Genomic DNA, 22,003 nt, shown 5'->3' with positions numbered 1-22,003 from the left:
GAGGAACGTTGCCGGTGTAAATAGAGACGTGGAGAAGGAGAAGTGAGGCGTTGTGGCTTCTCTAAGTGTTGCTGTTTCGTGCTGTTGGTTCTCCCAGAGGAGCTCGTCATGACTGGCTTCCCCAGTGTGGGTTCGACCATTGTCATCGGAGGAGCCCGAGACCTCGTTGTTGCTGAGGATGGCTGTGGTGCTTTTCAGGGCAGTCCTGTCTTTGAGCGTGACTTCTTGGCTGCAGTGTAGAACCCTTAGCCTACCAGCACAGCTCCTTCACCCGCTGGCATAGACTTTGAAGCTTCTACCACTGACCTTTGGGCCTTCCCAGATGCCTGGATCTGTAAAACACACTGGTGTGAGTCCTTGTGGGCTCTAGATTTCCAGTTGGACTTGTGGGAGGCATTGTCATGGGCTCTAGGTTTTCATCTGGACTCATGCAGGGCATTGCTGTGGGATCCAGACTGTTGTTGAATATTACAGTGTTTTGGACAGATTTCCTGAACTTTCTTGTGTTAATTCTGGGTGACCATCATAAAATAATATTATAAATTCTGTGTCCTGATTCTAATTGTTCTCCTCACAACCCCTGACTATAACGCCAAGATAGACCATTCCTGGAGACTGTAGGAAAGTATCCATAAACCCTACAAGATTCAAGAAATGTGAGGTGTTCTTTGAGCGCCGGAGGGTTAAATTTGGGAAATTCCAACTTCTATATGATTACCACACTTGTAAGTAGACCACTGACCATAGAAGAAAGCAAATGGAACTTAGAAACTGTTCTGAGGAGAGTGACAAGAAAACGTGACATTTCAGAATTTGGGGATGCAAATTAAGCTACACGTAGAGGAAACACGTAGTGCTTATTACCTGAATCTGAAAAAACCCAGTTGTCAAGTTGGTGATGTCAACTTCTGCAGAAACAGAAATTTGTCTTTTCAAAAAGTCACTGAAGCAGACAAATCTGTAGTTAGATTCATTAAGAAGAAAAAGAGGAAAGACACCAACCAGTATCCTAACTCTGTGAGAGGCTGAGGCAGGAGGATCGCATGTCTGAGCCTGCCTGGGCAACCTAGCAAGATCCTATCTTAAAATAAACAGGGCTGGGGATGTAGCGCAGTGTGAAGGCCCTGGGCTTGTCCCCAGTACTGGAAGGAAGGAACGAAGGAAGGAAGGAAAGAGGGAAGCAGGGAGGGAGGGGGAGGAGGAGGGGTCTGAGAGAGGCCAGAAGGGGGACTGTCATCGCAGCGCTGACACCTTTATAACAGGGCTGTTTCTCACAAGACATAAACTACTACCACTACCCTAAGAAGGGACAGAGAGATAATTTGTCTTTTCTCTTATTTATTAAAAAAAAAAAAACGAGTTCTTTAAAATCTTCCTGCAGAGAACACTGTAGGCACAGGTGGCTTCACTATCAAATGAACTTAGCTTTGTTAAATGTAAAGAAAAAAACACTAATTCTACATGAACTCTTACAATAATAAACAGGAGGACAGGCTTCTCAGTTCATTGCACGAAGCCAGGATTTTCCTGTTACTCAATTCAAAAGCATTAAAAGAAGGAGACCCACAGGCCAGTGTCCTCCATGCACGTGGGTGTCAAGATCCTGAGCAGGAGTTTTAGCAAATCAAATGCAACCATTTTAAAAAGAACAATACATCATTGTGACATGTGGTTTATCTCAGAATGTGAGGTTGATTTAACTGTTGAAAAAGCAATCTATGTAGTTCATTATGTTAACATATTAAAAAAGAACAAACCCATAAAATCATCTCAATCTATGCAGAAAAGCACTTTTCAAAAAGTTCTCAGTAAACTGGGATAGAAAGGAACCTCCTAAATTTGATAGAGGGTGTCTACAAAATCCTGAGACAACATGAAATAAAATAACACCACAGTATCTCCTGTCACATCAGGAATAGAGCAAAACGTTACTGCTCATAACTCTGTTCAGACGCATTGGAGATTCTGGTAAAAACAAACCAAACTTCTGTACAAGCATAAAGGGTGTCCTGGCTGAACAGGAAGGAAAAACTGTCTCATTTGAAGGTGATACCAGCTATCTTTTTTGAAAATAGGGTGGAGTCTACAAAAAAGGTAACTGGAACTAACGAGTTGAACAAGGTTTCAGGACACAAGGTCAAGATACAAACATGAATTATTTTCATTTGTTAGCAGTGAGCAGTCTGTTGAGATGAAATGAGCAAGCCCATGCTTAGTAACGTAAAAATATCAGGTAATCAGGGAAAATGTGGCAAACAGTGTAATAGGCCTGTACTCTGCGAGCCAGAAACAGTGCTGAGCGAAGTCAGAGGTGACCCAGCCGTGTCCACGGATGAGAAAACAGGAGATTATCCGCTATCAATTCACCCAATCCAGTTAAGATCCAGGATGCTTTTTGGTAGGAGTTGACAAGTTGACTTTAAAGTTCACACGCAGTGCTAAAGCCCCTAGAATAGCTAAACAATTCTGAAAAGCCCAGCAACACTTAAGAACACCTTCACCTGATTGTGAGACTTCAGGATGTATTAGTGGCATTGAAATAGAGGAGTCAGAGGGACAGGGGAGTTCAGAAACAGAGTGGCAATTGATTTCCAAAAGGCACCAAGAAAACCAGCGGCCAAAGCATGCATATATTTTAAACAAATAATGCAGTTACCAGTGGATACTTGTGTGGCAAGTGTGTTAGTTACTTTTTTCTGGTTGCTGGCACAAAATGCCTCACAGCTGAAGTTAAAGGAAGAAAGGTTTGTTTAGTTCCTGGTTCGTGGACGTTTCGGTCCATACTTGGCTGGCTCCAAGGCAGAGTGGCGTGGCACAGGGGAAACAGTTGTGGCAGCAGAAGACAGTGAAACCAACACAAGCAAAAAGGAGACGAGAGCAAGAGAACACTTCCTGTCCCTTGTGTTGTACGTAGGCCACACCCACCAGAGGGTTGGTGTGGTGCTCACACCCACAATCCCAGTTCTGGGCGGTGAATCAGTCACACAGTCTAGAAGCTGCCTCCGTGACTGCATGAGGCTTTGGGGGGCATCCACACACAAACTGCAACACACACACACAAAGGAATTTAATTTGTATCTTGCACCAGGTTACAAAATTACCATAAAATGAATCAGAGACTTAACGTTATTATAATGAGTTAAACACCAAAAGTTACAACATTTCTATTATAAAACCAAAAAATATCTCACGAGCTTGAGTTAGGTGCTGAATATTTTTTAGAATGACACTAAAACTGTGGAACTTTAAAGAAAAGTTTGATGAATAAATTGAGTTGTCAGAATTACAGTTCTGCTCGTCAAATGCTGACGTCTATCTCTTCATGGTCATCACAGTTTCGTCTTCTTTGGGGTCAGTGAGACAGAGCCGAGAAGGATGCCCCTGCAGGTCCCCTGCACCTCACCTGCGGTCCACACCATGCCTTCCCGGGGTCGCTCTGCCCTGCAGGGTCTGCAGCCCTGTGTCCTTGTCACAGAGCGGGCACGCGGCCAGTGTCTCCGAGCTGCGGGCACCTTGGAAGCAGTCTGGCTGTCCGCACCCTCTCTAAGCCTGTCCTGGAGGGGCCTGTTGAGAAGCTCCTGAGCACGTCTGAGAAATGAGAATGATTTAATACCTCGCTGCTCCAATTCCGTGTATCTCTTGAAGAACTTATAGTTCAGATTATGTTAGTGTCAAAAAAGTGTAACTTAATACCCTCTGGAGATGGGAAGATTGTGGTGCTGAGGTGTTGGATAAACACCCTCGCTCAGGCCTGCCAGGAGACATCGTTTTTCCTGAGCTCCCAAGAACTGAGGTTCCCAGAGCTGGTGGCAGTGTCCCTGTCCCCCTGCAGTAGCTAACATGATGCCTACCTGAGCAGTGGCCCTGCCTCGTGGGCCCTCCTCGCTGCCACTCTGCGTGGAGCATTCACACAGATGCAGGCCTGCGGCCCGGGCTCTGGGTTGAAATTGCAGTAGAGAAGCTACCCTGGTGTCTGTTGGGATCTTGACCCCAGGCCACAGAATGGTGGTGAGAGTGACGTGTGTGAGCCCAGCTTTGCACCTCACAGCGCAGTCCTGTCACCTGTCATCTGGAGCGCCCTGTGGCCTGTAGGGGCATTGTGCTTCCCGTGAGCCCTGGGGCTGAGAATTCCTTGAAACAGCTCACAGGACTCACAGAGCACTGCAATGCATGGTTACAGTCTTACCATAAAGGACACAGGTACACCCCAGGGCCACTGTGGGGCCATGCTTGGCTTTTCTGGGGTCCTTGGAGTACCTGGGCCAGCCGAGAGCTGACTCCTGGACATAATGAAGACAAGGGACTGGGCAACGACTTGGTCTCCCTGCCCAGAGGGGAATACAGGCCATCAGATTATTACACCAGGAGCTACTTTGAAAGAGTGGGCAGTAGCCCTGGCCTCATGACCAGTGTACTGTCTTCAATGCATGAGGTCACAGAGGCGCTTCTAAGCAGTGGCTTTGCTGGGTCTCAGTTTCCCTCCTGGGCAGGGATGGGATGAGATGCATGGGATCTTGGCCTAGGGTTAGAGGCTAGGAGCTGAGATTTCTCTGCACTATCAGCAAGGTCCTGAAATGCTGTTCAGTTTCTCTAACTAAATCTCACTTTCTATTGAGTTACAGTAGTTTCCAAGGGGAAACTTCTTTTCTGAAGAGGTGCTGCCATGGTTACTGACCTGCCGCGGCGAGGAAAGGCTTCCTGCCCGGGCACATTGTGCAGAGTAGTGCAGTGGCTGAGGAGATGCACCGCTCTGGAGTGCGCTGTGGCGGCTGGTTCTCCTGGGCCAGGTCACTGTCAGGGTGCTGGTGCCTTCTTGTCCTTGGGGCCTTGCCAGACTCTCCCACAGCCCTTGAGCGCACCCTTGCTTGGCCAGCCTGGCCTGGGCTGGTAGCCCTGGACCGTAGGTGCTCGGACTAGCTCAGCTGGAGGTCCTGCCATCCCTGCAGAGTCCTCCATGGATTGGCTGAGTCCTAAAGGGCACCTCAGTGTGCTCAGGTTGCTCGCCTGGCCATTTGGCAGGACGTGGATTTCTGAACTGGGCTCCAGGGCCCTCCCTGATTCTTGGCCTGGCCTTGAGCCCCTGTGAAGGTCCCCCCCCCCCCCCCGCTGCCCACGGCCTCTGGGTCTCTGATGCTCAGCCCTGGGTGGAGGGAGGGCTGCCGAGGAGCTCCCGCGGCAGGTCCTGCTGCCGGGTCTCATTGGGACTCTGTGGGGGCTGACACCTCGGCCTTGCCCTGCCCCATCTCGCTGTAGCTGAAGCGCACTGCACTAGACCCACTGGGCCTGGTCTGCCTGGGACCTGACTGCCCGGCTGTTTACTGCTGGCGCACAACAAACCTAGCAGCCAGGGCTGATGCTGCCCAGCTGCCCTGTATTCTCTTGCTTCGTTGATTTTCGTCTTCCTCCCCGGTGAGAGCACTGAGGTCTTGCCCCACATCGAGAATCTGCGTGCCCAGCCCAGCCCAGCCCAGCGCAGGTGCGATGCATTCCTGTGCTGGCTCGGCACTGGGCTCGACGCCAGCTGTGTGCCAGGTGTCACAGCCTGAGTGCTCGCCCCTGGCTTTGGCACATGCGTCTGGGTAGTGTCTGGGCTGGCGGAGCAGGTCTGTAGCAAGTGAATGGGTACAGGGTTTTCCTGTTTAGTGTAAATCCTGGGCCCCATGTTTGCATACATGACCCTCACTTCTCATCCAGGGCAGGAGTTTCTGTGGGTGCAGTCCGCCCCGGAAAGTGCTCAGCCGGCCCTGAGGGGTCCTCTCCTGCTTCTTGCAGGACCAGCCTGTCCTGGTGTCCCTGGCCAGGCCTGCCACAGGGGCTTCTGGGAAAGAAGCCTTTTCAGCTGAAAGATGACAATAATTGCACGTGCCTGCTCATCATTATGTGCACACCCTGTTTCTAGTGAGGTGGAGATTGCAGCCTCAGAATTACTGCTGCCAAATTATCTTTATCAGTGAAAGAGCATCTGCTCACAATTACTTATAAAACAGGAAAAATGAATCTTTTCAGCACATACATTCGCGGCTCTGATGTATATAAATTGAAAGTCATGCCTAGAGTTTAGCATCCATTTTTCACCATGTTCAAAACAGGAGGCAGCCCTGCCAGAAATCCATTATGCACATTAGAGGGCGGCTGGAGAGCTGGTGGCAGGGCCAGTGTATCACTCTTCATTACCCACTCCAGGGAGGCCTTGGACCAGTGAAAAACGGGCCCCTTCCTGGGGAGCAGGAGTGCGTTCCGGTTAGCGCCAGGACAGGAGTTCTGTGGCCTGCATCCAGCCCGCTGAGCCTGGCCGGGATTTGGGGCCCCCAGCAGCGTGCCTGATACGGGTGTTCTTAGCTCCTTTGGGAGTTCAAGGCCTCAGGTTGGCAGAAGAAAAGGCCACAAGCTCAGGATGCTCTTCCCAGCCATCCTGGTGACAGACAACTGCAGGCTTGAGGCTGGCCTAACCTTCCTGCCTGTCCTCAAGGTTTCTGAGCTCCCGGATGCAGGAGCAGGTTCCTCTTCCCGGGGGAAGCCTGGCCTGTGGAGGACCCTGGCGGATCCCCACTGTCAGCAGCCTGGTCCTTGGGGTTGTGCCAGGCCAGGCTTTCTGGTCACTCTTGGAAATGCAGCACACAGTGCTCTGCAGAGGGGGACGACAGTGTCCAGAGACGCAAGGGTGTGGTGTTTGGAGGTCATGGAGGGGGAGCCTGGGTCCTGTCCTGTGCACCTTTGGACAGGCTGCCTTACAGCTGAGGCAGAGGAGCCCAGGGCCAGGGCAGGGGGTGCAGCCCCCACCCAGGAGCTTGGTACAGGTCAGCGGGTCACCCTGCTGTGGCCGGAGTGTGTGCATCATCGAGGAGGGCCAGGGCTCTCTGTTTCTGTAGCTGCTGCTTCTGGATCTGAAAGCAAAGCAGAACGGATGACGTTTTATTTTGTTTTATTAGGTTACTTCAGTGGTAGCTTGTCCAGAAACCTGGGTTTAATTTTCCAGAGCTATTTCTGGCCAGTTTGCCCCAGGATGCTGCCGGCTGCCTCCTGGGCACGCAGTGGAGCTGTTTGTTTTCCAGTTCCAGGTGCTGACCTCCTCTGCCATAGGCTACTGGTGCTGCAGGGAGGGCTGGGGACCTCAACTCTCCAGCTTTTGTGTCGCAGCAGCATCTAGGCCCTGGTATCAGACTACTCATTTAACACTCGGGAGGCTGAGGCAGGAGGATCACTGTGAATTCAATGCCAGCCTGAGCTCCATGGCAAGACCCTGTCTCAGAAAAACCAAAAAGGAAACAAACACAAAATGAACCAAAACCCGAAAAACCCCTCTAAGATTGCTCATTTAGCAAAGCTGTCTGTGCTCCCCGTGGAGCAGGCACCGCCCATTCCCAGGTTCCCTGGGACCAGGTCCTGTCCTCAGGGGAGTTTCTATCTTTATTTTTAAATTTTTATTTATTTATTTATGGTTCTGGGAATCGAGCTCAGGACCTTGCACTTGTCAAGCAGGCGCTGTGCTGCAGAGCTGAATCCCAGGCCTGAGTCTCTGTCTCTAGAGGAAGACCTGGTCATGGTGTCTCACAAGCGTGTGCCCTGAGCAGAGCCAGGCTGGGCTTGGTCAGTGGCCCCACCCTGCCAGTGGGGCCCAATATCCCACTGCAGATCATGGGGTGGGCATGCACGTGTGTCTCGAAGGTGACACGCAGGGCTCTGTACCCTGGTGCACTCCTACTTGAACCTACATTAGTGAAGTGCAGGATCCTCACCAAGTCTGGGTAGTTAAACGTGCTTATCTGCCTGCTGTCGAGACAAGGTCCTATTGTGTCAGGGGGTGACGGTCAGGTCAGGGGAGTGGCTGCCCAGGGACGATGAGGTGGCACTGTGACAGGAAGGGCCATGGGGAGCCTGGGAGCTGCACTGCCAGCTTGGGATGCCTGGTGGCCAGATGTCCAGGCAGAGCCCAGGCTGGGCCTGGCGGCTGGGACCAGAGCCACCTGCTGGGTTGCACTTTCTGGGCAGCGCACATCGCCCACCCCCCTCGCTGCGTGCAGCCCTGGCTGCTTCTCTGCAGTTGTCCCCATCATCTGGGGCTGCCCTTCCTGCACGGGAGCAGCCAGCTGCATGATCATGACAGCCCAGTCCTCTTTTTCCTGTGTTAAACAACCTCCTTAGTGAAGTCAGTCATTTTCTAGACTGCTGGTGTGCTGTGTTGCAGCCGGGGTGCCATCGGTGTCCCTGGGAACTAGGCAGGGCCGGGCCTGACGAGTGGCTACCTCAGGGCCCCGGGACTAGCCATCAGCTTCGTTTTGTAGCTGCAGATGATTTTAGGCCAGAAATAATTCTTACATCCATTCCCACTCTCACATTCTCTCTCACTTTCTCTTTTCTTTCTGCATGGGGATCAAACCCAGGGCCTCGAACATGTTAGGCAAGTGTCCTTCCCCTCTGCCTGCGTGGAAGTCACCATCATGTGGGCAGGGTGTGTAGCAGACATCCTGATAAAGCAACCAGGACAGACTGCTGTCGGCAAGCACTGAACATCAGGCAGCTGCGGGCACAGCTGGGCAGCTGTGTGGGCGGGGCACCCTTCTGGGCTCGGCACATGGATGTGGCCTTACTCTGCTGGGTCGGGCTGCTGGTCTCTGAGTTTGCTTCTGCAGAGGCACCACATGGTGGCGGGGCAGCAGGTGTGAGTCCCCGGCTGCCCAATGCAGGGAGCCTCCTAGATGGCTTCCCAGATGGGCTCCCCTGAGCCTTGCTCCCATACTGCCTGCCGTGGGAGGTCAGAGAGCGCCTTCGGTGTTCTCGGGAGCCCTGTCTACAGTTGTCCACCGTCTACTGTGCACTGATCTTGCATTGCTGCACCTCCTTGGCGTTAACTGGTGCCCCATGTGACAGGTGACCACTCCACACCCTCCTGGGTTCATCTCTGTTCTCCTAATGCATGCTGGTAAGGGGCTCCTTTAGGATGCCCTTCTTGAGGCTCAAGGCACAACACCTGCATCACGGTGGGAGCCCCTAAAGACATGGGGATCACATTGAGGACAGGTGGCAGGAAGGCCAGCTGAGGCCAGGCTTGTCCTGTCACCAAAGCCCTGTGTTGAGGACCAGGCAAGGTCGGGGAGAACTAGAGTAGCTCCTCTGTGGGAAGTGGCCTGAGCTTCAGCGCATGAACCCCAGGGGCACAGCCTGCAGGGATCTCACCCCAGCACGCTCAGGTCAGCTGCATTCAATATGGGTTAGAGGAGAAGGTGGGCAGGGGGCACACAGTGCTGGAACTCAGTGGCTGCCCTGCTTTCTGGGGCCAGTCTGGCAGGGCTTGCTATCTCATGGGCAGGTCTCCTTCCAGCCACCTCAGCCCTGGAGCCCTGAGGCCCCCCACATCCTGCACAAGGCCGTGGCGTCTGAAAGGGTGCCTCCCAGTCCCGTCCCTCGGGGGTAGGAAGGTTCACTTCTGAGATTCTGTAAGGTGCCAGAGATCTGCATAAAGCCCAGCAGTGAGCAGCAGCATTTCCGGTGCTGTGTTTGGGAGCATGGGGGGAGGGGTTTGAAGTCTTCTCAGGGTCCATTCACAGGGGGTGTGGAGGGAAGGGATGCTGTGCAGGGAAGAGGTGTTCGGAGAGGACTCCTGGCAGCCCCAGGTGGGCCCTGATTTGAAAACCACCTCCGGATTGGTAGTCTGGGCAACTGAGCCCTCCTGGCTTGTTTTAAGGAGGCAGCATCATCCTTCCTGGCCCTGCAGAGGCAGAGTGCTGGGAACCAGAGTGTGGTCACCTGGCCAGCAGAGCCCATGGCCCCTGGAAGGCGCGTGTCCGTGGCTCAGCAGCGGAGGCTGAGGCGGGGCTAGGGACCTTAGGCGTTGCTGCCTGTAGCAGCTGATGGGAAGACAGACCTTGCTCCGATGTGGGCTCCTGCTTCCGGGAGCGATGTCGCTGATGTCTGCTCTGCCAGGCCCAGCGGTCTGCAGGTGCGGAGAGCCCTAGCCCAGAGCTCGCCTGTCAGGATCCTCGTCTCCCCCATCGCTCATCCCCTTCACCGAGAAGGAGCCGAAGGGCCTTTACGAAGTGCATTGGTTATCTGGCCCCAGGGTTGCGCTCTGGCCATGCCAGTGATAGGTGGGATTCTGAGGGGGGCACAGGGCCTGAGGGACCAGTGACTATGTGTCCCGGGCCTCTCGAGGCTCCCTGACGCCTGCGGCTGTGTTTGCTCCATGCAGAGCCCGTCCACCAGCACCTGAACCAGCACGAGGTGCGCTACCTGCAGTTCGCCTTCCGCTGGATGAACAACCTGCTGATGCGGGAGCTGCCGCTGCGCTGCACCGTCCGCCTGTGGGACACCTACCAGGTGAGCGCCCCGGCCCGGGGGAGCCCCTGCCTGGGGGCAGGCCCTCCCGTCCTCTCTGCTGTGGTCTGCTCTGCACTGTGCTGCATCCGATCTCACCTTCAAAGCGTGCCCTCAGCTCAGACATGGCCCTTTGCAAGTCTGTGTCTGGTCTCCTTGTCACCTGCCGTGTGTAGGTCAGGGAGGAGGGCTCTATGCTGTTCTCCTTGCTTCTGGATTTCACCCTGTGGCGTGGTGACCGTGTCCCCATGGCTCGCTAGCAGTTTGCATTTGGGGCCTGGTCCTAGGAGTGGGGTGAGTAATGCTCCACAGGGCTGGGCTCCTGCTGCCTCCGCTTTGCACTCAGGGCCCACACGCTGTCTGTGTTTCCAGTTACAACGACGATCTAAGAGACTGCAGATGGAGTCAGCGCGATACGAAATTTTCTGCTTCCCACTAGTTTTGATGAAATTCATTTCTTGAGGAGATTGAGTTTTCTGGAACAACCGCCCTTGTTCCCTGAGTGTTGCTTGTTCTCGCACCTTTTTGTATTGTTCAAGATTTCCGCAGAAGCTGTGCTCATGCTGCGGGCTTTAGGTGGCAGCCTTCGCTCTCACCTACCGACAGCGGGCACCGCAGTGGGAGGTAGAAGCCTGACCTCTGCAGTGCTGCAGGAGGAAGTGCTGTTTCCTGCCCTGGAGGAGCACGGTCCAGTGCGGGATGTGGGTTTTGCAAAGGGTGCTCCCTGAGGAGGTGGGTGCTGGGAGCCAGGCCGATTGATGGGAGCTCTGAGCTCCAGTCCTTGTGTGAGGCAGTGTAAGTCCCAGGTCCTGGGCCATGCTCCCGCGTGGGGCTGTGCGCAGGGAGAGCTGTGAAGATGGTGGTGAGAGGCGGGAGTCGCCAGAGCAGCCAGAGCCTCTGCTGTCCTCTCGGTCCGCCCTTCTCTGAGGGGCAGTGGTCTGCATGGTGCACACCTCCTGCAGGACAGGGTGCTACTGGGCTGCCATGCTGCAGGCCTTTATTCTGAGCCTGTTTCCAGGAGGTCATCTCACAGGACAGTTCTGCTGGCCTCGTGCCCACAGTGGCTGTGGGTGTTTCTGGCCCTGAGTCTCGTGTGTGGACGTCCTGCAACTTGTGTCCGTCAGATGCTGCTCACAACGATTCCTGCTCAGTGGGCTTTGCCTTAGCGGTACTCGGCAGCTGCCGACCCCCTGCCCCGTAACATCAGCCAGGGCATTGAGTCTCACCTGGGGCTGTTTGGTGAACGTGGCCGTCAGCCTCGCAGCCTTGATCTGCTGGCTGTAGGATTACAGGAAACAAAACCCAATATCCTGTCAATTGAGAACACTTTCCGTGTCTGTGATTGGTGAGGCTATTCAAGACCCAGGCCCCTCGTTAAACAGAGTTCCTTGTGATACTGGCCCGTTATGAGTAAGGTAGGTGTTGGGCATCTGCACCTGGAGGAGCTGGGAGACTAATCAGCTCACCCGTGGGCTGTGCCACTTCCCTGAAATTCTTCATAGGGATTAAAACTCGGAGGACAGTTATGGCCTCTTTATTGAGTTAATTTCCCTGAAATTAAATTTGGTCATGAAGTGACTCATTTGTCCATGACCTCATTCTTGAATGGACAGTACCCTGGCCATCAACCTTTTCGTATCTTAAAATTTGGGGGTATTTCTGTTTTGCAGGGCCAAGTAGCTGTGAAATTGTATTGCATCTTTTGGCAATGAAAACACATAGTAATCTTAGGGTAGCAATCGGGCAGTTACTCTCCCCTAAACCGGGATGTTTATTATTAGTTAGTTTATTATTAGTTCGGCCATTACAGGTTTCAGTAACTCCTTAACCCCTTCCGGAACAGCTTGAAATCCTCGTGGACATGTGTCTGCAGAAGGCTGTTACCCTGTCCCATGCCCAGAGTAGACAGATGAGTGGGGTGTGTTGTCACAGCTCAAGGGAGCACAGGGAGACAGCTTTGTGGGGTCTGCACAGGAGCTGGTGCTGGTGCAGTGGGCCTCCACTAGGCCAGTGACCCCAGCTCGCAGGAGAGCCGGGGCGGTGAAGCCACCGCCAGGGACTCCATGGAGCATGGGTGCCAGCTTCACCCGAGCCCTGCAGCCTGGTTCCCACACACAGAGGGAGGCTTGGGCTCGCGCCCTTTGTGGCTGGGCTCGACTGTAGTTCTGTGTCTGTCCCTTCTCCAGGGCAGCAGGCTCTCCTGTTGTGTTCATCCCCCCGCTGTCTGCACCCTCCTGCTTCTAGCTGGTTCTCTAAGTCTTGGTCTTAATTAGCTGCTGAGGAAATGGATAAGAGCGTGTGTGAGGTCGGCAGGAACAGGGTGCAGTGGTGCTTGGGCTCGAGCAGGTGCGCCTGCTGTGCTTGTGCTGGGTGGTCCGAGCTGTGCTTGCCGTTGGATCTGAGGTGAGGGTCTGACCTGGGAGAGAGGGGCATTGCCGTTGGTGTGGGAGGCAAGCTCTGTTGGCTAAGGTGGCCTGGCGAGGGCTCTGTGGGTACACTTGGCTCAGTCTCCACTGCCCTCTCTGTGACCCCAGCCCCCATGTGCAGGCCTGGGCCACTGTCTCTTCCCTGGGAGGACCCACTGGAGGGAGGACAGTCATGGAGTGGGCTGTGGTGGTGGCCACCTGGACTGCAGGGCAGAGGCTCTGTTGGAGAGCTGCTGTGTTCTTGGGTCATCCAAGCACTGGAGCACTCAGTGAGCCTGCAGCCTGCGAGCCGGGGCCCTTCCCTGGTATACCCCAGCACGGGGTTGCTCCAGCATTTTCCAAGGTCACCTGTGGTGTTCAGCACAGTGAGTGATTTGCACATTTGAGTCTGTTTGTTAGATTTCCGCTGCTGTAACAAACACCTGAGGTAGTCAGCTTAGAGTGGAAAGGGTTATTTGGGAGGTTCTGTTGAGGCTTGGGTGGCCCAAAGCTTTGGGGAGACTGTGGTGAGGCGGCACAGCACGTGGGAGGGCCTGATGTGGCAAAACCCCTGTGTCTCAGCCAGGACGTGGCAGAGAGAGGAAGAGGAGGGAGCCGGGGCCCCACTGTCCCCACCCCTGAGATGTCCCAAAGGCCTTACAGTTTTCACTGCTCCTGGTAGCCTTGAAGATCGGGGTTTCAGCACCTGGGCTCCAGGGGACACTGCAGATCCAAACGGCAGCAGTCTCTGGTTTTTAAGTTGGTACCAGATGCCAGCTTTGTTTCGGAAAGTTATCTGGTGAGAGATCATAACTGCAGCTGCCCGGGAACAGGCATTTGGATTCTCCTGGAAGGGTAGTGAAGTAGCGGGCATCCGTCTGTGTCCCCCTCGGTCACCTGGAGTCTAATCAGCCTGGACTTCCCTTGGAGCTGATAGGTCGGAAGGTGACGGGCTTATTTCCCAGACATTCAGTTCTCTCCAGCAGTGTCACTCCAAGGTATAGCGTGACACCTTGTAATCGATAGTGGGTGACCAGTCGGAATAAATTTCTTTTTGCTGGCTTCAAAGTAGACAAGAATGCTTAGTTAATTCTGGAGTTAAACTTAATGGTAACGACATTTTCTAAGGAGAGAGTAAAGAGTTCTTTAGTAGTTTAAACCTTCACCCACTGTTAGCAGGCAGCTCTGTAGTGTTTCTTATGGCTGGATTCATGGATGTTTGCTGGTCCCTCAAGGAGGGTCTGCTGTGCCAGCCTCTGGCACCAGGATAGTTGGCCGGCTGTGTGGGGGACCTGCTGTGGGCCCCACCCTGACCTTCAGTCTCTGACTGCAGCCACTGTGAGGGGTCAGCCGCTGCCACTTTCCCAGGAAGCAGCGGCTGCCCTGAGAATTGGGCACCCCACCCCCTCCAGCATCAGATTTGCAGACGTGGGTAAAGAACATCCTGGGAGTTTGGGACTGACAGAGTTTTCCGCGCGGTAAAAGAGAGACTATAAAGTGAAAAATAGCCTTTATTCCAAGGACACAGAAAGGAGTCTGTGACTGTAGATGGCCCTCTGACCGGAACGCGGGGCATGGAATATACATATAACCTCTGACCGGGGGTGGCGCTTAGGGCAGGCATTGCCAACGTGCTAGGAGCTGATTGGAGTTTTCTTCTTGGTGCACAGACAGGAAGGGGAGTTGCAATCAGGGCTGAGGAGGAAGGGAAGTGGTAGGGGCTCCCGCTTTGGCCTTCTGACATTAGACCACTGCCATAACTGTACAGTAATTTATACCAGGGCAGGAACCTTTCAAGGACCCCTGGCTGGAAATCGAAGGCCCTCATGCTTGGGGTGGGGAGACTGCTGCCAGGAAACACTCACCTGCCTGCTGAGTAAAGGTGGAGGCAGCTGGCTGGGGTTCCCTGGGCAGAGGACGTGAGGTGCGGTCCACCTGAGGTGTCCGTGTGTGCCTGGGCACAGGGTCTCACTGGGGTCAGGGGATTTGGACACGGGCGCCCTCCTAGGGTGACCGACTGTTCTGCAGGACCTTGGTCCCCTGGCCCCACTGTGCGGTGGGATCGGGAAGGGCCTGGGGCTTTGCTTGGCACCGTGTGTTGCTCCAAGTGTGTCTGGATGTGCTGTTGACGCCCTGTACAGGCCCCCAGCCATGGCCCTGTTGGCCATGAGGCCTTTGGGAAAGGGCCCTGATCCCTGTTTGTCCCTTAGAGCTGACGGAGACCTGCACAGGGAGACGCCGAGGTCCTTGGTGAGTGAGGGCCCAGGCAAGGGCAGGGCTGCAGGGACATCATAAAGAATTAGAATGAAGGTGATGTGGTCAGGGACAGGTGTACCGGCCCCACTGGGGGGGGGGTCCTGCGTGGGCTTTGGCATTGGGTTCATGGCTCTCTGTGGTGGACTGGGGTCTGGATGGAAAGTGTAGCTCTGAGGGCCCCCCCACATCTGGGCTGCTGCTGTCCTGGCTCTCGGGCCGCCGGAAGCCGCTGTTGTCCTCAGCCAGGTTCATCGAAGAGGAATCTGAGCCCGCTGAGGCCCAAATCTCAGTCCCCGAGGACCGAGCCCTGAAGCCCTGTGCCTGCCTGGGAGGCAGAGTGGGAGGGACACGGGCTGGGGCCCCATCTGAGGTCACACCGAAATGCTTGCTGTGTCCCATTTTTGCTGAGTTTTGAGATGATGAATTCATGAGCATTTGATCAGTGGTGTGACCTTAAGCACTTCCTGTAACTTCTTTGGACAGAAGGTTAAAGAAAACCAGGGCTGGAGAGGGGACTCCAGAGAGGGCCATGGCTTCACCCTCAGTGTGGTGGGGGAAATCTCCTGCCCCTGCCTGGACCTCGGTGCGGGTGTAAGTGAATGGTCAGTGGAGGGGCGAGGGGTGTCTAGATCCTAGGGAGACCTAGGGGCCCTGCAGCTGCAGCTGCCCAGGAACTAGCTAGCCCTGCCCCATGAGGAGGAGGAGCCTGGGAAGTTTTCTGCTAAGGTGAGAAGAGAAAGAATGAGCCAAGGCTACTCATGAAACGGGAGCCGAGCTCTGGAAGGAAGGGGTTGAGTGCTGCCTGTGTGGCCTGGCTGCGGTGTGCTTGGGGCCGAGGGAGAGGACACTGACAGCCTGTGGCCATTGAGCACGGCTCAGCAGCCGCCCCGGTGTGGGAACAGCCCCGACGGGTGCCCGCGGGAGGCACTGTGTGCTGGTGCCCCACAGGAGTGGGGAGGTGAGGGGCAGTATTCACAGGCCTGATGCAGCGCACAGGCCACCTTCCCTCCAGGCTTGGAGCAGTCTGCAGGCCGTCCGTGTGTGTGGGCGCTTCAGAGGCTGCATTTGGCTGTCCCTGGGGGCCTGCGGGGGCTGCCTGGTCCTTGCTTCACTCAGGACTCTGCCCAAGCCCTTGATCTCCTGCCCCAGGGTGCTCTGCCAGGGCGCAGACCTGATCACAGCCGGGCTTTAGCTGCCTCCTCCCCAGGCCCTTTGGTTTGTGGGTCAGAGAGGAAGCAGGGGCTCTGGATCTGGTCCCAGGGAAAGGCTGGATCCCCTTCAGTCCTCTGGGACAAAGCTGTGACAGGCAAACACCACAGCAGCTTCCCGGTGAGCCTCAGGTGCCCCGCACCAGCCCTAAGCCACCCCAGCTCTGTGGCCATCACTGCCTATGACTCCTCTGGGACCCAGCCCCTGGGAAGGGTGCCCAGGGTGCACATAGACCTGCCTCGTTGGTGCAGTGACGTCAGAGGCTAAGTGACCTCAGTCGGCTCTTGGAGTTGGCCCTCCCAATGGCCCTTCTGTCGTCACACACACAGTCCCATGTGCACCAAGGTGGTGCGCTGCTGTGAGAGCCTGGGTGATCGGGACTCACTGTCTGTGGGAAAGGTGACTCGGCTTGCACGTGGTCTCCCTGCCTCCCATGGAGGCTCGATGGCCTTGGAGTCGAGGACAGAGGACAGCATGGCCTGGAGCCACTGGCGCCTGTGGAGGGTTGGGCAGACGGAAGTGCAGGAGCGTCTGGCAGTACCAGGACCAGGGCTCTCTCCTCCCCGAATGCTGGGCCTTCTGCTTGGGGTGATTTGAGAGCTCTGTCCGGTGGTCCCACTGTCTCCTTGACCTGCCAGTGCCCTTCCCGGGCGGCTGTTGCTGGGATCCGTACTGTCCTGGGGAGCACTGTACGGTGCTATGGGCATGGTGGCCCTGCAGGGCACCTGCTGTCCACGCAGCCCTTGATTTATGGACGCTTCTTCTGAGAGCTAGTGTAGCCCGCTAACTGCCTCCATCTTTACATGCTCTGGAAGGAGTTCAGCAGGAAAAATCACCTAAGAGTTGTTTTTAGGAGCTTGGCCTCGAGTGTCCCTGGTGTGGGCAGTGTTCTCAAGGCTGCCAGTCCAATTTCCTGTGACCTTTGTTAATGATAAGCGACCGAGGCCAGAACGCGCACGGCTCCCCACGTGACTGCAGTGCTGCCACGTGGATGGATGTGTGGCTGTCTTCCCGGGCCCACAGAGACTGGGCTTCGTGACACGGGAACGATGCCCTGGGCCTCCTGTTGGCTTTCTGTCACTGCACAAGCATTGAATTTCCAAATGTTAAGCTCCTGGCTGCCGGGCAGGCCTTTGGACATCACGGTCAAGTGCACGGCAGCTTCTCCCGGAGCAGTAGCTGCCCTCCCTGGGCCCATGGCCCTGGGCCCACGGCACGGATTCAAATTAAGCTGTGCTCTGGGATGGGTTCCGTTCTGGCCTCCCTGCTCCTCGTCCAAGTCAGTGTGTTCTTTGATTTCACCGTGAGAAGGCATCAAGGAAACTAAGAATCCATAACCGTGCGTGTCTGCAGCCTGTGTTAGGTACTGGCACCTGGCAGGGCCTACCCTGCCTGGGGTCCCCCAGTGGCCCATGAGGGCTACACCGGGATCCTGGTCTCCCTGCTCATGTGACTCTGGAGAGTGGCAAGTGTCCCCAGGGAGCCCCACTGTCAGTTGGGTGGGTGTGTATGGTGTCTGTTTAAGGTCATTTGTATTCATTTCCACAGCAAGGCTGAGTCCAGTAAGAAGCACTAAAGGATTAAGTGGTTACAGATGGGACCAGTGACCCTACGTGCTGTTCCTACTGGGGTACCATCTGGCATGCCACCCCAATTTTTCTCTGACCACAGCGCCATGCACCATGCCACCCATGTGGCCTCCTGACCAGGGCACTGTCTGTCATGCCACCCTATTTTTCTCCCTGACCAGAGCACCATCCACCATGCCACCCACCTGCCTTCCTGACCAGGGCACTGCGCCATGCCATGCTGCTGTCTCTGAGGGGCAGCTGCTCCCCGGCAGGGGACATTGGTGCAGATACCATCCAGGGCTCCCTGCTCCGGTGCCTTCTTGCTGTGGGTCAGGCCTTCTGCAGGACCCTGTGGCCTCCTGCCAGTTGTCTCAGGGTCAAGGGTTAAGCCCAGGAGCCCATGTGGCCCTGATTGGTGGGCTGCTGGCCCCTCTTCTTGAGACTCGTTTTTGGACAGTGTGGCTTGCTTTCTTGTCATGTGCGACCTGTCCCTGTACCTAGCATGCTGCCGGCAACATCCTGTTCCCTGAGCTCAGGCCTTGGTCGTTTACCGTGCGCCCCTGCAGCCCAGTTCCGGGAAGGGGCCTTGTCCTGGCTCCTCGGGGTTCTTCGGTCACTCCTGCCTCCCGTGCAGAGGACCTGTCCAGTACAATCTTCACTTTCCATGGGTGTGGCAGAGCACCCTGGCTCCTGATGGCAGGGCCCAGTTCCTGGCATCACCAAGGAAGAGACTCTGTGTCCAGACTCGTTTCCCTGAGGCAGAGCAGGTGATGTGTGTGCCATCTGTCATGGCTTCCAGACACTGCATTTTCCTGCGGTGAGAAGGCTGCTTCCTGGCCACACTCCCGCCAGTGCTATTTCAGGATGATCACGGGGAGCACTCCAAGGTCCTCACAGGTGGAGGAAGAGGAAGGAGACCCAGGCTTGCAGGCAGATGTGGTTTACTGGCCCTGCGGGAATCAGGAAGGGAAGGCCGAGCTGCTGGACACCAGCGAGAGGGCCGCCGTGAGCCCGGGGTCCACCAGGCTCGGTGTGAGTTCCTGGTGTCTCTTCAGCATCTGCTGCTTCGAAAGCCATGACAGGGAGCAGCACTGCTGGCCATTTCCAGGCCCCGTGCCCAGGTGCTGCGAGCGTTGCCGTGTGCACACCCTGAGCCTGCACCTGTGCTGGGGAGGTTACCCTGCGCTCTGTTGGGAGAGGGGGACCCATGGGAGCTGTGTCAGTGGCAGCTGTTCCCACAAGGCTGGTGCTCCTCTGTCACAGAGGAGGAAGCTGAGGCTCCAAGAGGCCCTTACGTACCCGGAGATCACCCAGCTTAGAGGCACCAGTGCCTGGTGTGTGGACCGAGCTCTTGGCCTGAGCAGCAGCAGTTCTGCAGAACTTTTGGGTGACAGCAGCTTCCAGGAGTGATCACAGTGGAGCTGGGGGCCCCCCACCACAGGAGAACTGAGCAGAGCCCTCCTGGTACCTGCTTACCAAGTGGTCACACTCCGCATGTCCGACACAGGTTCCTGCTGCTGCACGTTGACCAAGCTGACTGTGGCCACAAGCAGCCTGCTGGGACCCAGTCTCTTCCGTCCTGCATTGTCTGTCCAGTTGCAGAGGACGTGGCTCTGTCTGGTGCCACCTCCTCATTGCCTGCACCTTGCTCAGCTGCTGCCACTCTGCCGTGCACCCCTGATGCATTATTTCTGTGGCACGGATCTCCTCACACCCACTCGGGGCCTGCCAGGAGCCTGCCAGTGCAGCTCATTGCTGTGCCGGCGGTGTGGCTCCACTTCCTTCGCAGGCCCACCGAGTCCTGTGGTAACAGAAGAAAGGCGCTTTGCTGCTGATTGAAGTCAAGCAGCAGGACCAGTGGCAGGCACCTGGGGATGCTGAGGCTGAGTCCCGCAGGAGCTGCCCGCACCAGGCCCGTCCAGGGCCTCCAGGGTTGCTTGAGACCTCCCAGGGGACTATGCAATGAGGGTGCACCCACCACACCTGTGTGCAGTTGTGGGTCTCTTGGGGTGGGGCTTACAGCCCAGGTCTTGCCGCTGCCCTGGTCCCAAGCAGCTGGTGACCAGCCCTGTGATCTTCCTCCTTACCATGAGGGGTGTAGTACGGGGCCTCAGAGGGCCCTGTAGGAACTGGGTGTGACACTGTGCAGGGTCCTCCCTGTCCAGGTGGCACGGCTGCTGGGGCTGCCCCAGTGTTACTCCTGTTCTTTGCTCCTTCCCTGCACTTGATTTTCACCCGCAGTGTGAGCTCTGGGGAGAAAGGGGTCACGGGAGTGTCCTTGTGGCCATTAGCTTGTTTTTGGGAGACCAGTGGACAGAAAGAGGGAACTGGCCTGGAGAGTGGCCGTGGCAGTATGTGTCCTGCTGCCAGTGTCAGAGGGTGGATTGAGAACTCTGTGCCCGGTGTAGTTCAGCAGTGAGCACACACCTGGCATGTGGGAGGCACCGCTTTGACCCCACGCAGTGCCATAGAGGAGACCGTTAATGCTGCACCTGGTGAGACCCTTTCGACATTCTGCAAAGGTCTGTCATGCAAAGCTGGGAGCTGGGGTCAGTGAGGGAGCAGTGGAGCCTGAATGTGTGCGGAACACAGGCGGAACCCCAGAGGCAGAGAAGGCTGGCTGGGCTCCTCAGAGATGAGGGCACCCAGGAGAGAGGCAGTTGATGAGTCTGCCCCAGGAGGAGGCTGGGGGCAGAGGGAAGGTGGTGGCCCTGGTGTAAATGTGTCACCCTGTCCATGTCACATGGACTCAGCTGTAGCTCGGGCTGTGGGCTGAGTGTGGGACGAGCTAGGTTAGGTGCTCGCCGCTGCACCAGGTGAGCACAGGCCAGTGCTGCCCGAGTGTGTGCCTGCCCTCACCAGCACCGAGGCCTTGCTGGCTCAAGCCTGGTTTCCTCTGCTGGGTCTGTGGGAGCGGGTCAGGCACCAGCGGCTGGTGGGACCGTGGAGGGAGGGGTCTACACTGTGCTTCATCGTTGTAGATGACCTCCTCCCTCTGTATGACTGCATGTCCTTGGACCTCCTTTACCTACGAACCTGCTGTCCATTTAGGGCTCTGCCATGCCTGGGTACTTGTCAGTGCCTGGCACATGTTTCAGTTCAAGTGGGTTTGGAAGGCCCGAGGCCACCTGGCAGCTGACAGCCGATTCGACTTCTCCGTGTGTGGCCTTAGGCTCAGCCTTGCATCTGTTCCTCTCCAGCAAGAGCACTGCCCTTTCTGTCTGGAGGCCTCAGGCGAGGAGCCATCCATGTCCTGCCCTGTGTGGCCTCTCACCAGGTCCCTCTTGGATGCCTCCTTTGGGCCCCCAGCCAGCAGTAAGCTACAGCACCCCCCTGCCATGCTCCCGGCCTCAGCCCACTGCATGCGCTGTTCCCTGAGCATTTTCTGACCTGCTATATAATCTCATTGTTCAGGTCACCAATGTGCCCCTTCATCAGCAGGATCGGCTATAAGTGCATGGTCTTGCCCTGTCTGTCTGAACGAGAGGGAGCACACACACGACAGCGGATGCCTGCACGCCCTCTCCCCGCCTACAGAGGAGGCTAGCGGGGCTCCTGAGGAACCCAGGCACTCATTTCTTGTCAGCCAGTTGTCACCAAGGTGGCTTGTGAAGGAGCCCTACAGTCCCTAAGAGCTGGCTCTACTCCTTGACTTCAGAGACCTCCATCCCCTGCAAAGGCAGTCTGTGGGGCTGTGTTCTTACCGAGACCAGCAAGGATGCGGGGAGCAGACAAGACTCATGGGGATCTCGGCCGGGGCCTCAGAGCCAGGACTCGGGCCTTATCCAGGTAGCTGTAACTGGGTACCACTTGGGGCTGTCTGCACCTTGCTCTGCATCCTCCCAGCAGTTGTGTGTGTGTGTGTGGGGGGGGCACTGTCACAGCCATCCTTCAGGTGAGGTGCTGTCCCCAAGTATTCTGGCCAGGACAGAGCAAAGTGGGGAGAGCCTATGGGCTGGGAGCACCCACACCTTCCATGCCTGGGTTTTCTGCTTCGCATCCAGAACACGCAGTACTCATGTATCTGGAGATGCCACATGCACCGAGCCCCTTTCTCCAGCAGTCAGCAGCAAAAAGTGAGGAGAGCAGCGCGGAATTTCCTCCGCGGAGTCTCGCAGCCTCACAGGGACACAAGCGTGCCCACACTGAGCTTTGAGACGCCGTCCCGCTCTGTTGGAATCACTTGAGCTGCATACGGAGATTTTTCCAGACTTTCTCCCCAGAGTTGAGATTTGAACATGTGTGTGTGTG

General features: G+C 56.0%; 1 protein-coding gene across 3 annotated transcripts in view; it reads left to right on the top strand.

Annotated features, from left to right (window-relative positions):
- Positions 1-22,003, top strand: part of Tbc1d22a (TBC1 domain family member 22A) — a 288,301-nt gene that overhangs the window by 175,711 nt on the left and 90,587 nt on the right. For 2 of the 3 annotated variants that reach the window (XM_003461946.5, XM_063243788.1), the window contains exon 11: positions 10,187-10,314. The exons of the other annotated variant lie outside the window; for it this stretch is intronic. In XM_003461946.5, coding sequence (XP_003461994.2) covers positions 10,187-10,314 — 128 coding nt within the window. The remainder of the gene's footprint in view (positions 1-10,186; positions 10,315-22,003) is intronic. 3 annotated transcript variants of the gene reach the window in all.

This window comes from Cavia porcellus, unplaced genomic scaffold, assembly GCF_034190915.1.
Source record: "Cavia porcellus strain 051 isolate PalLab524CR breed Dunkin Hartley unplaced genomic scaffold, mCavPor4.1 scaffold_40, whole genome shotgun sequence".
In the NCBI taxonomy this organism is placed as follows: Eukaryota; Metazoa; Chordata; class Mammalia; order Rodentia; family Caviidae; genus Cavia; species Cavia porcellus.
This window is presented reverse-complemented; position numbering and strand designations above follow the sequence as displayed.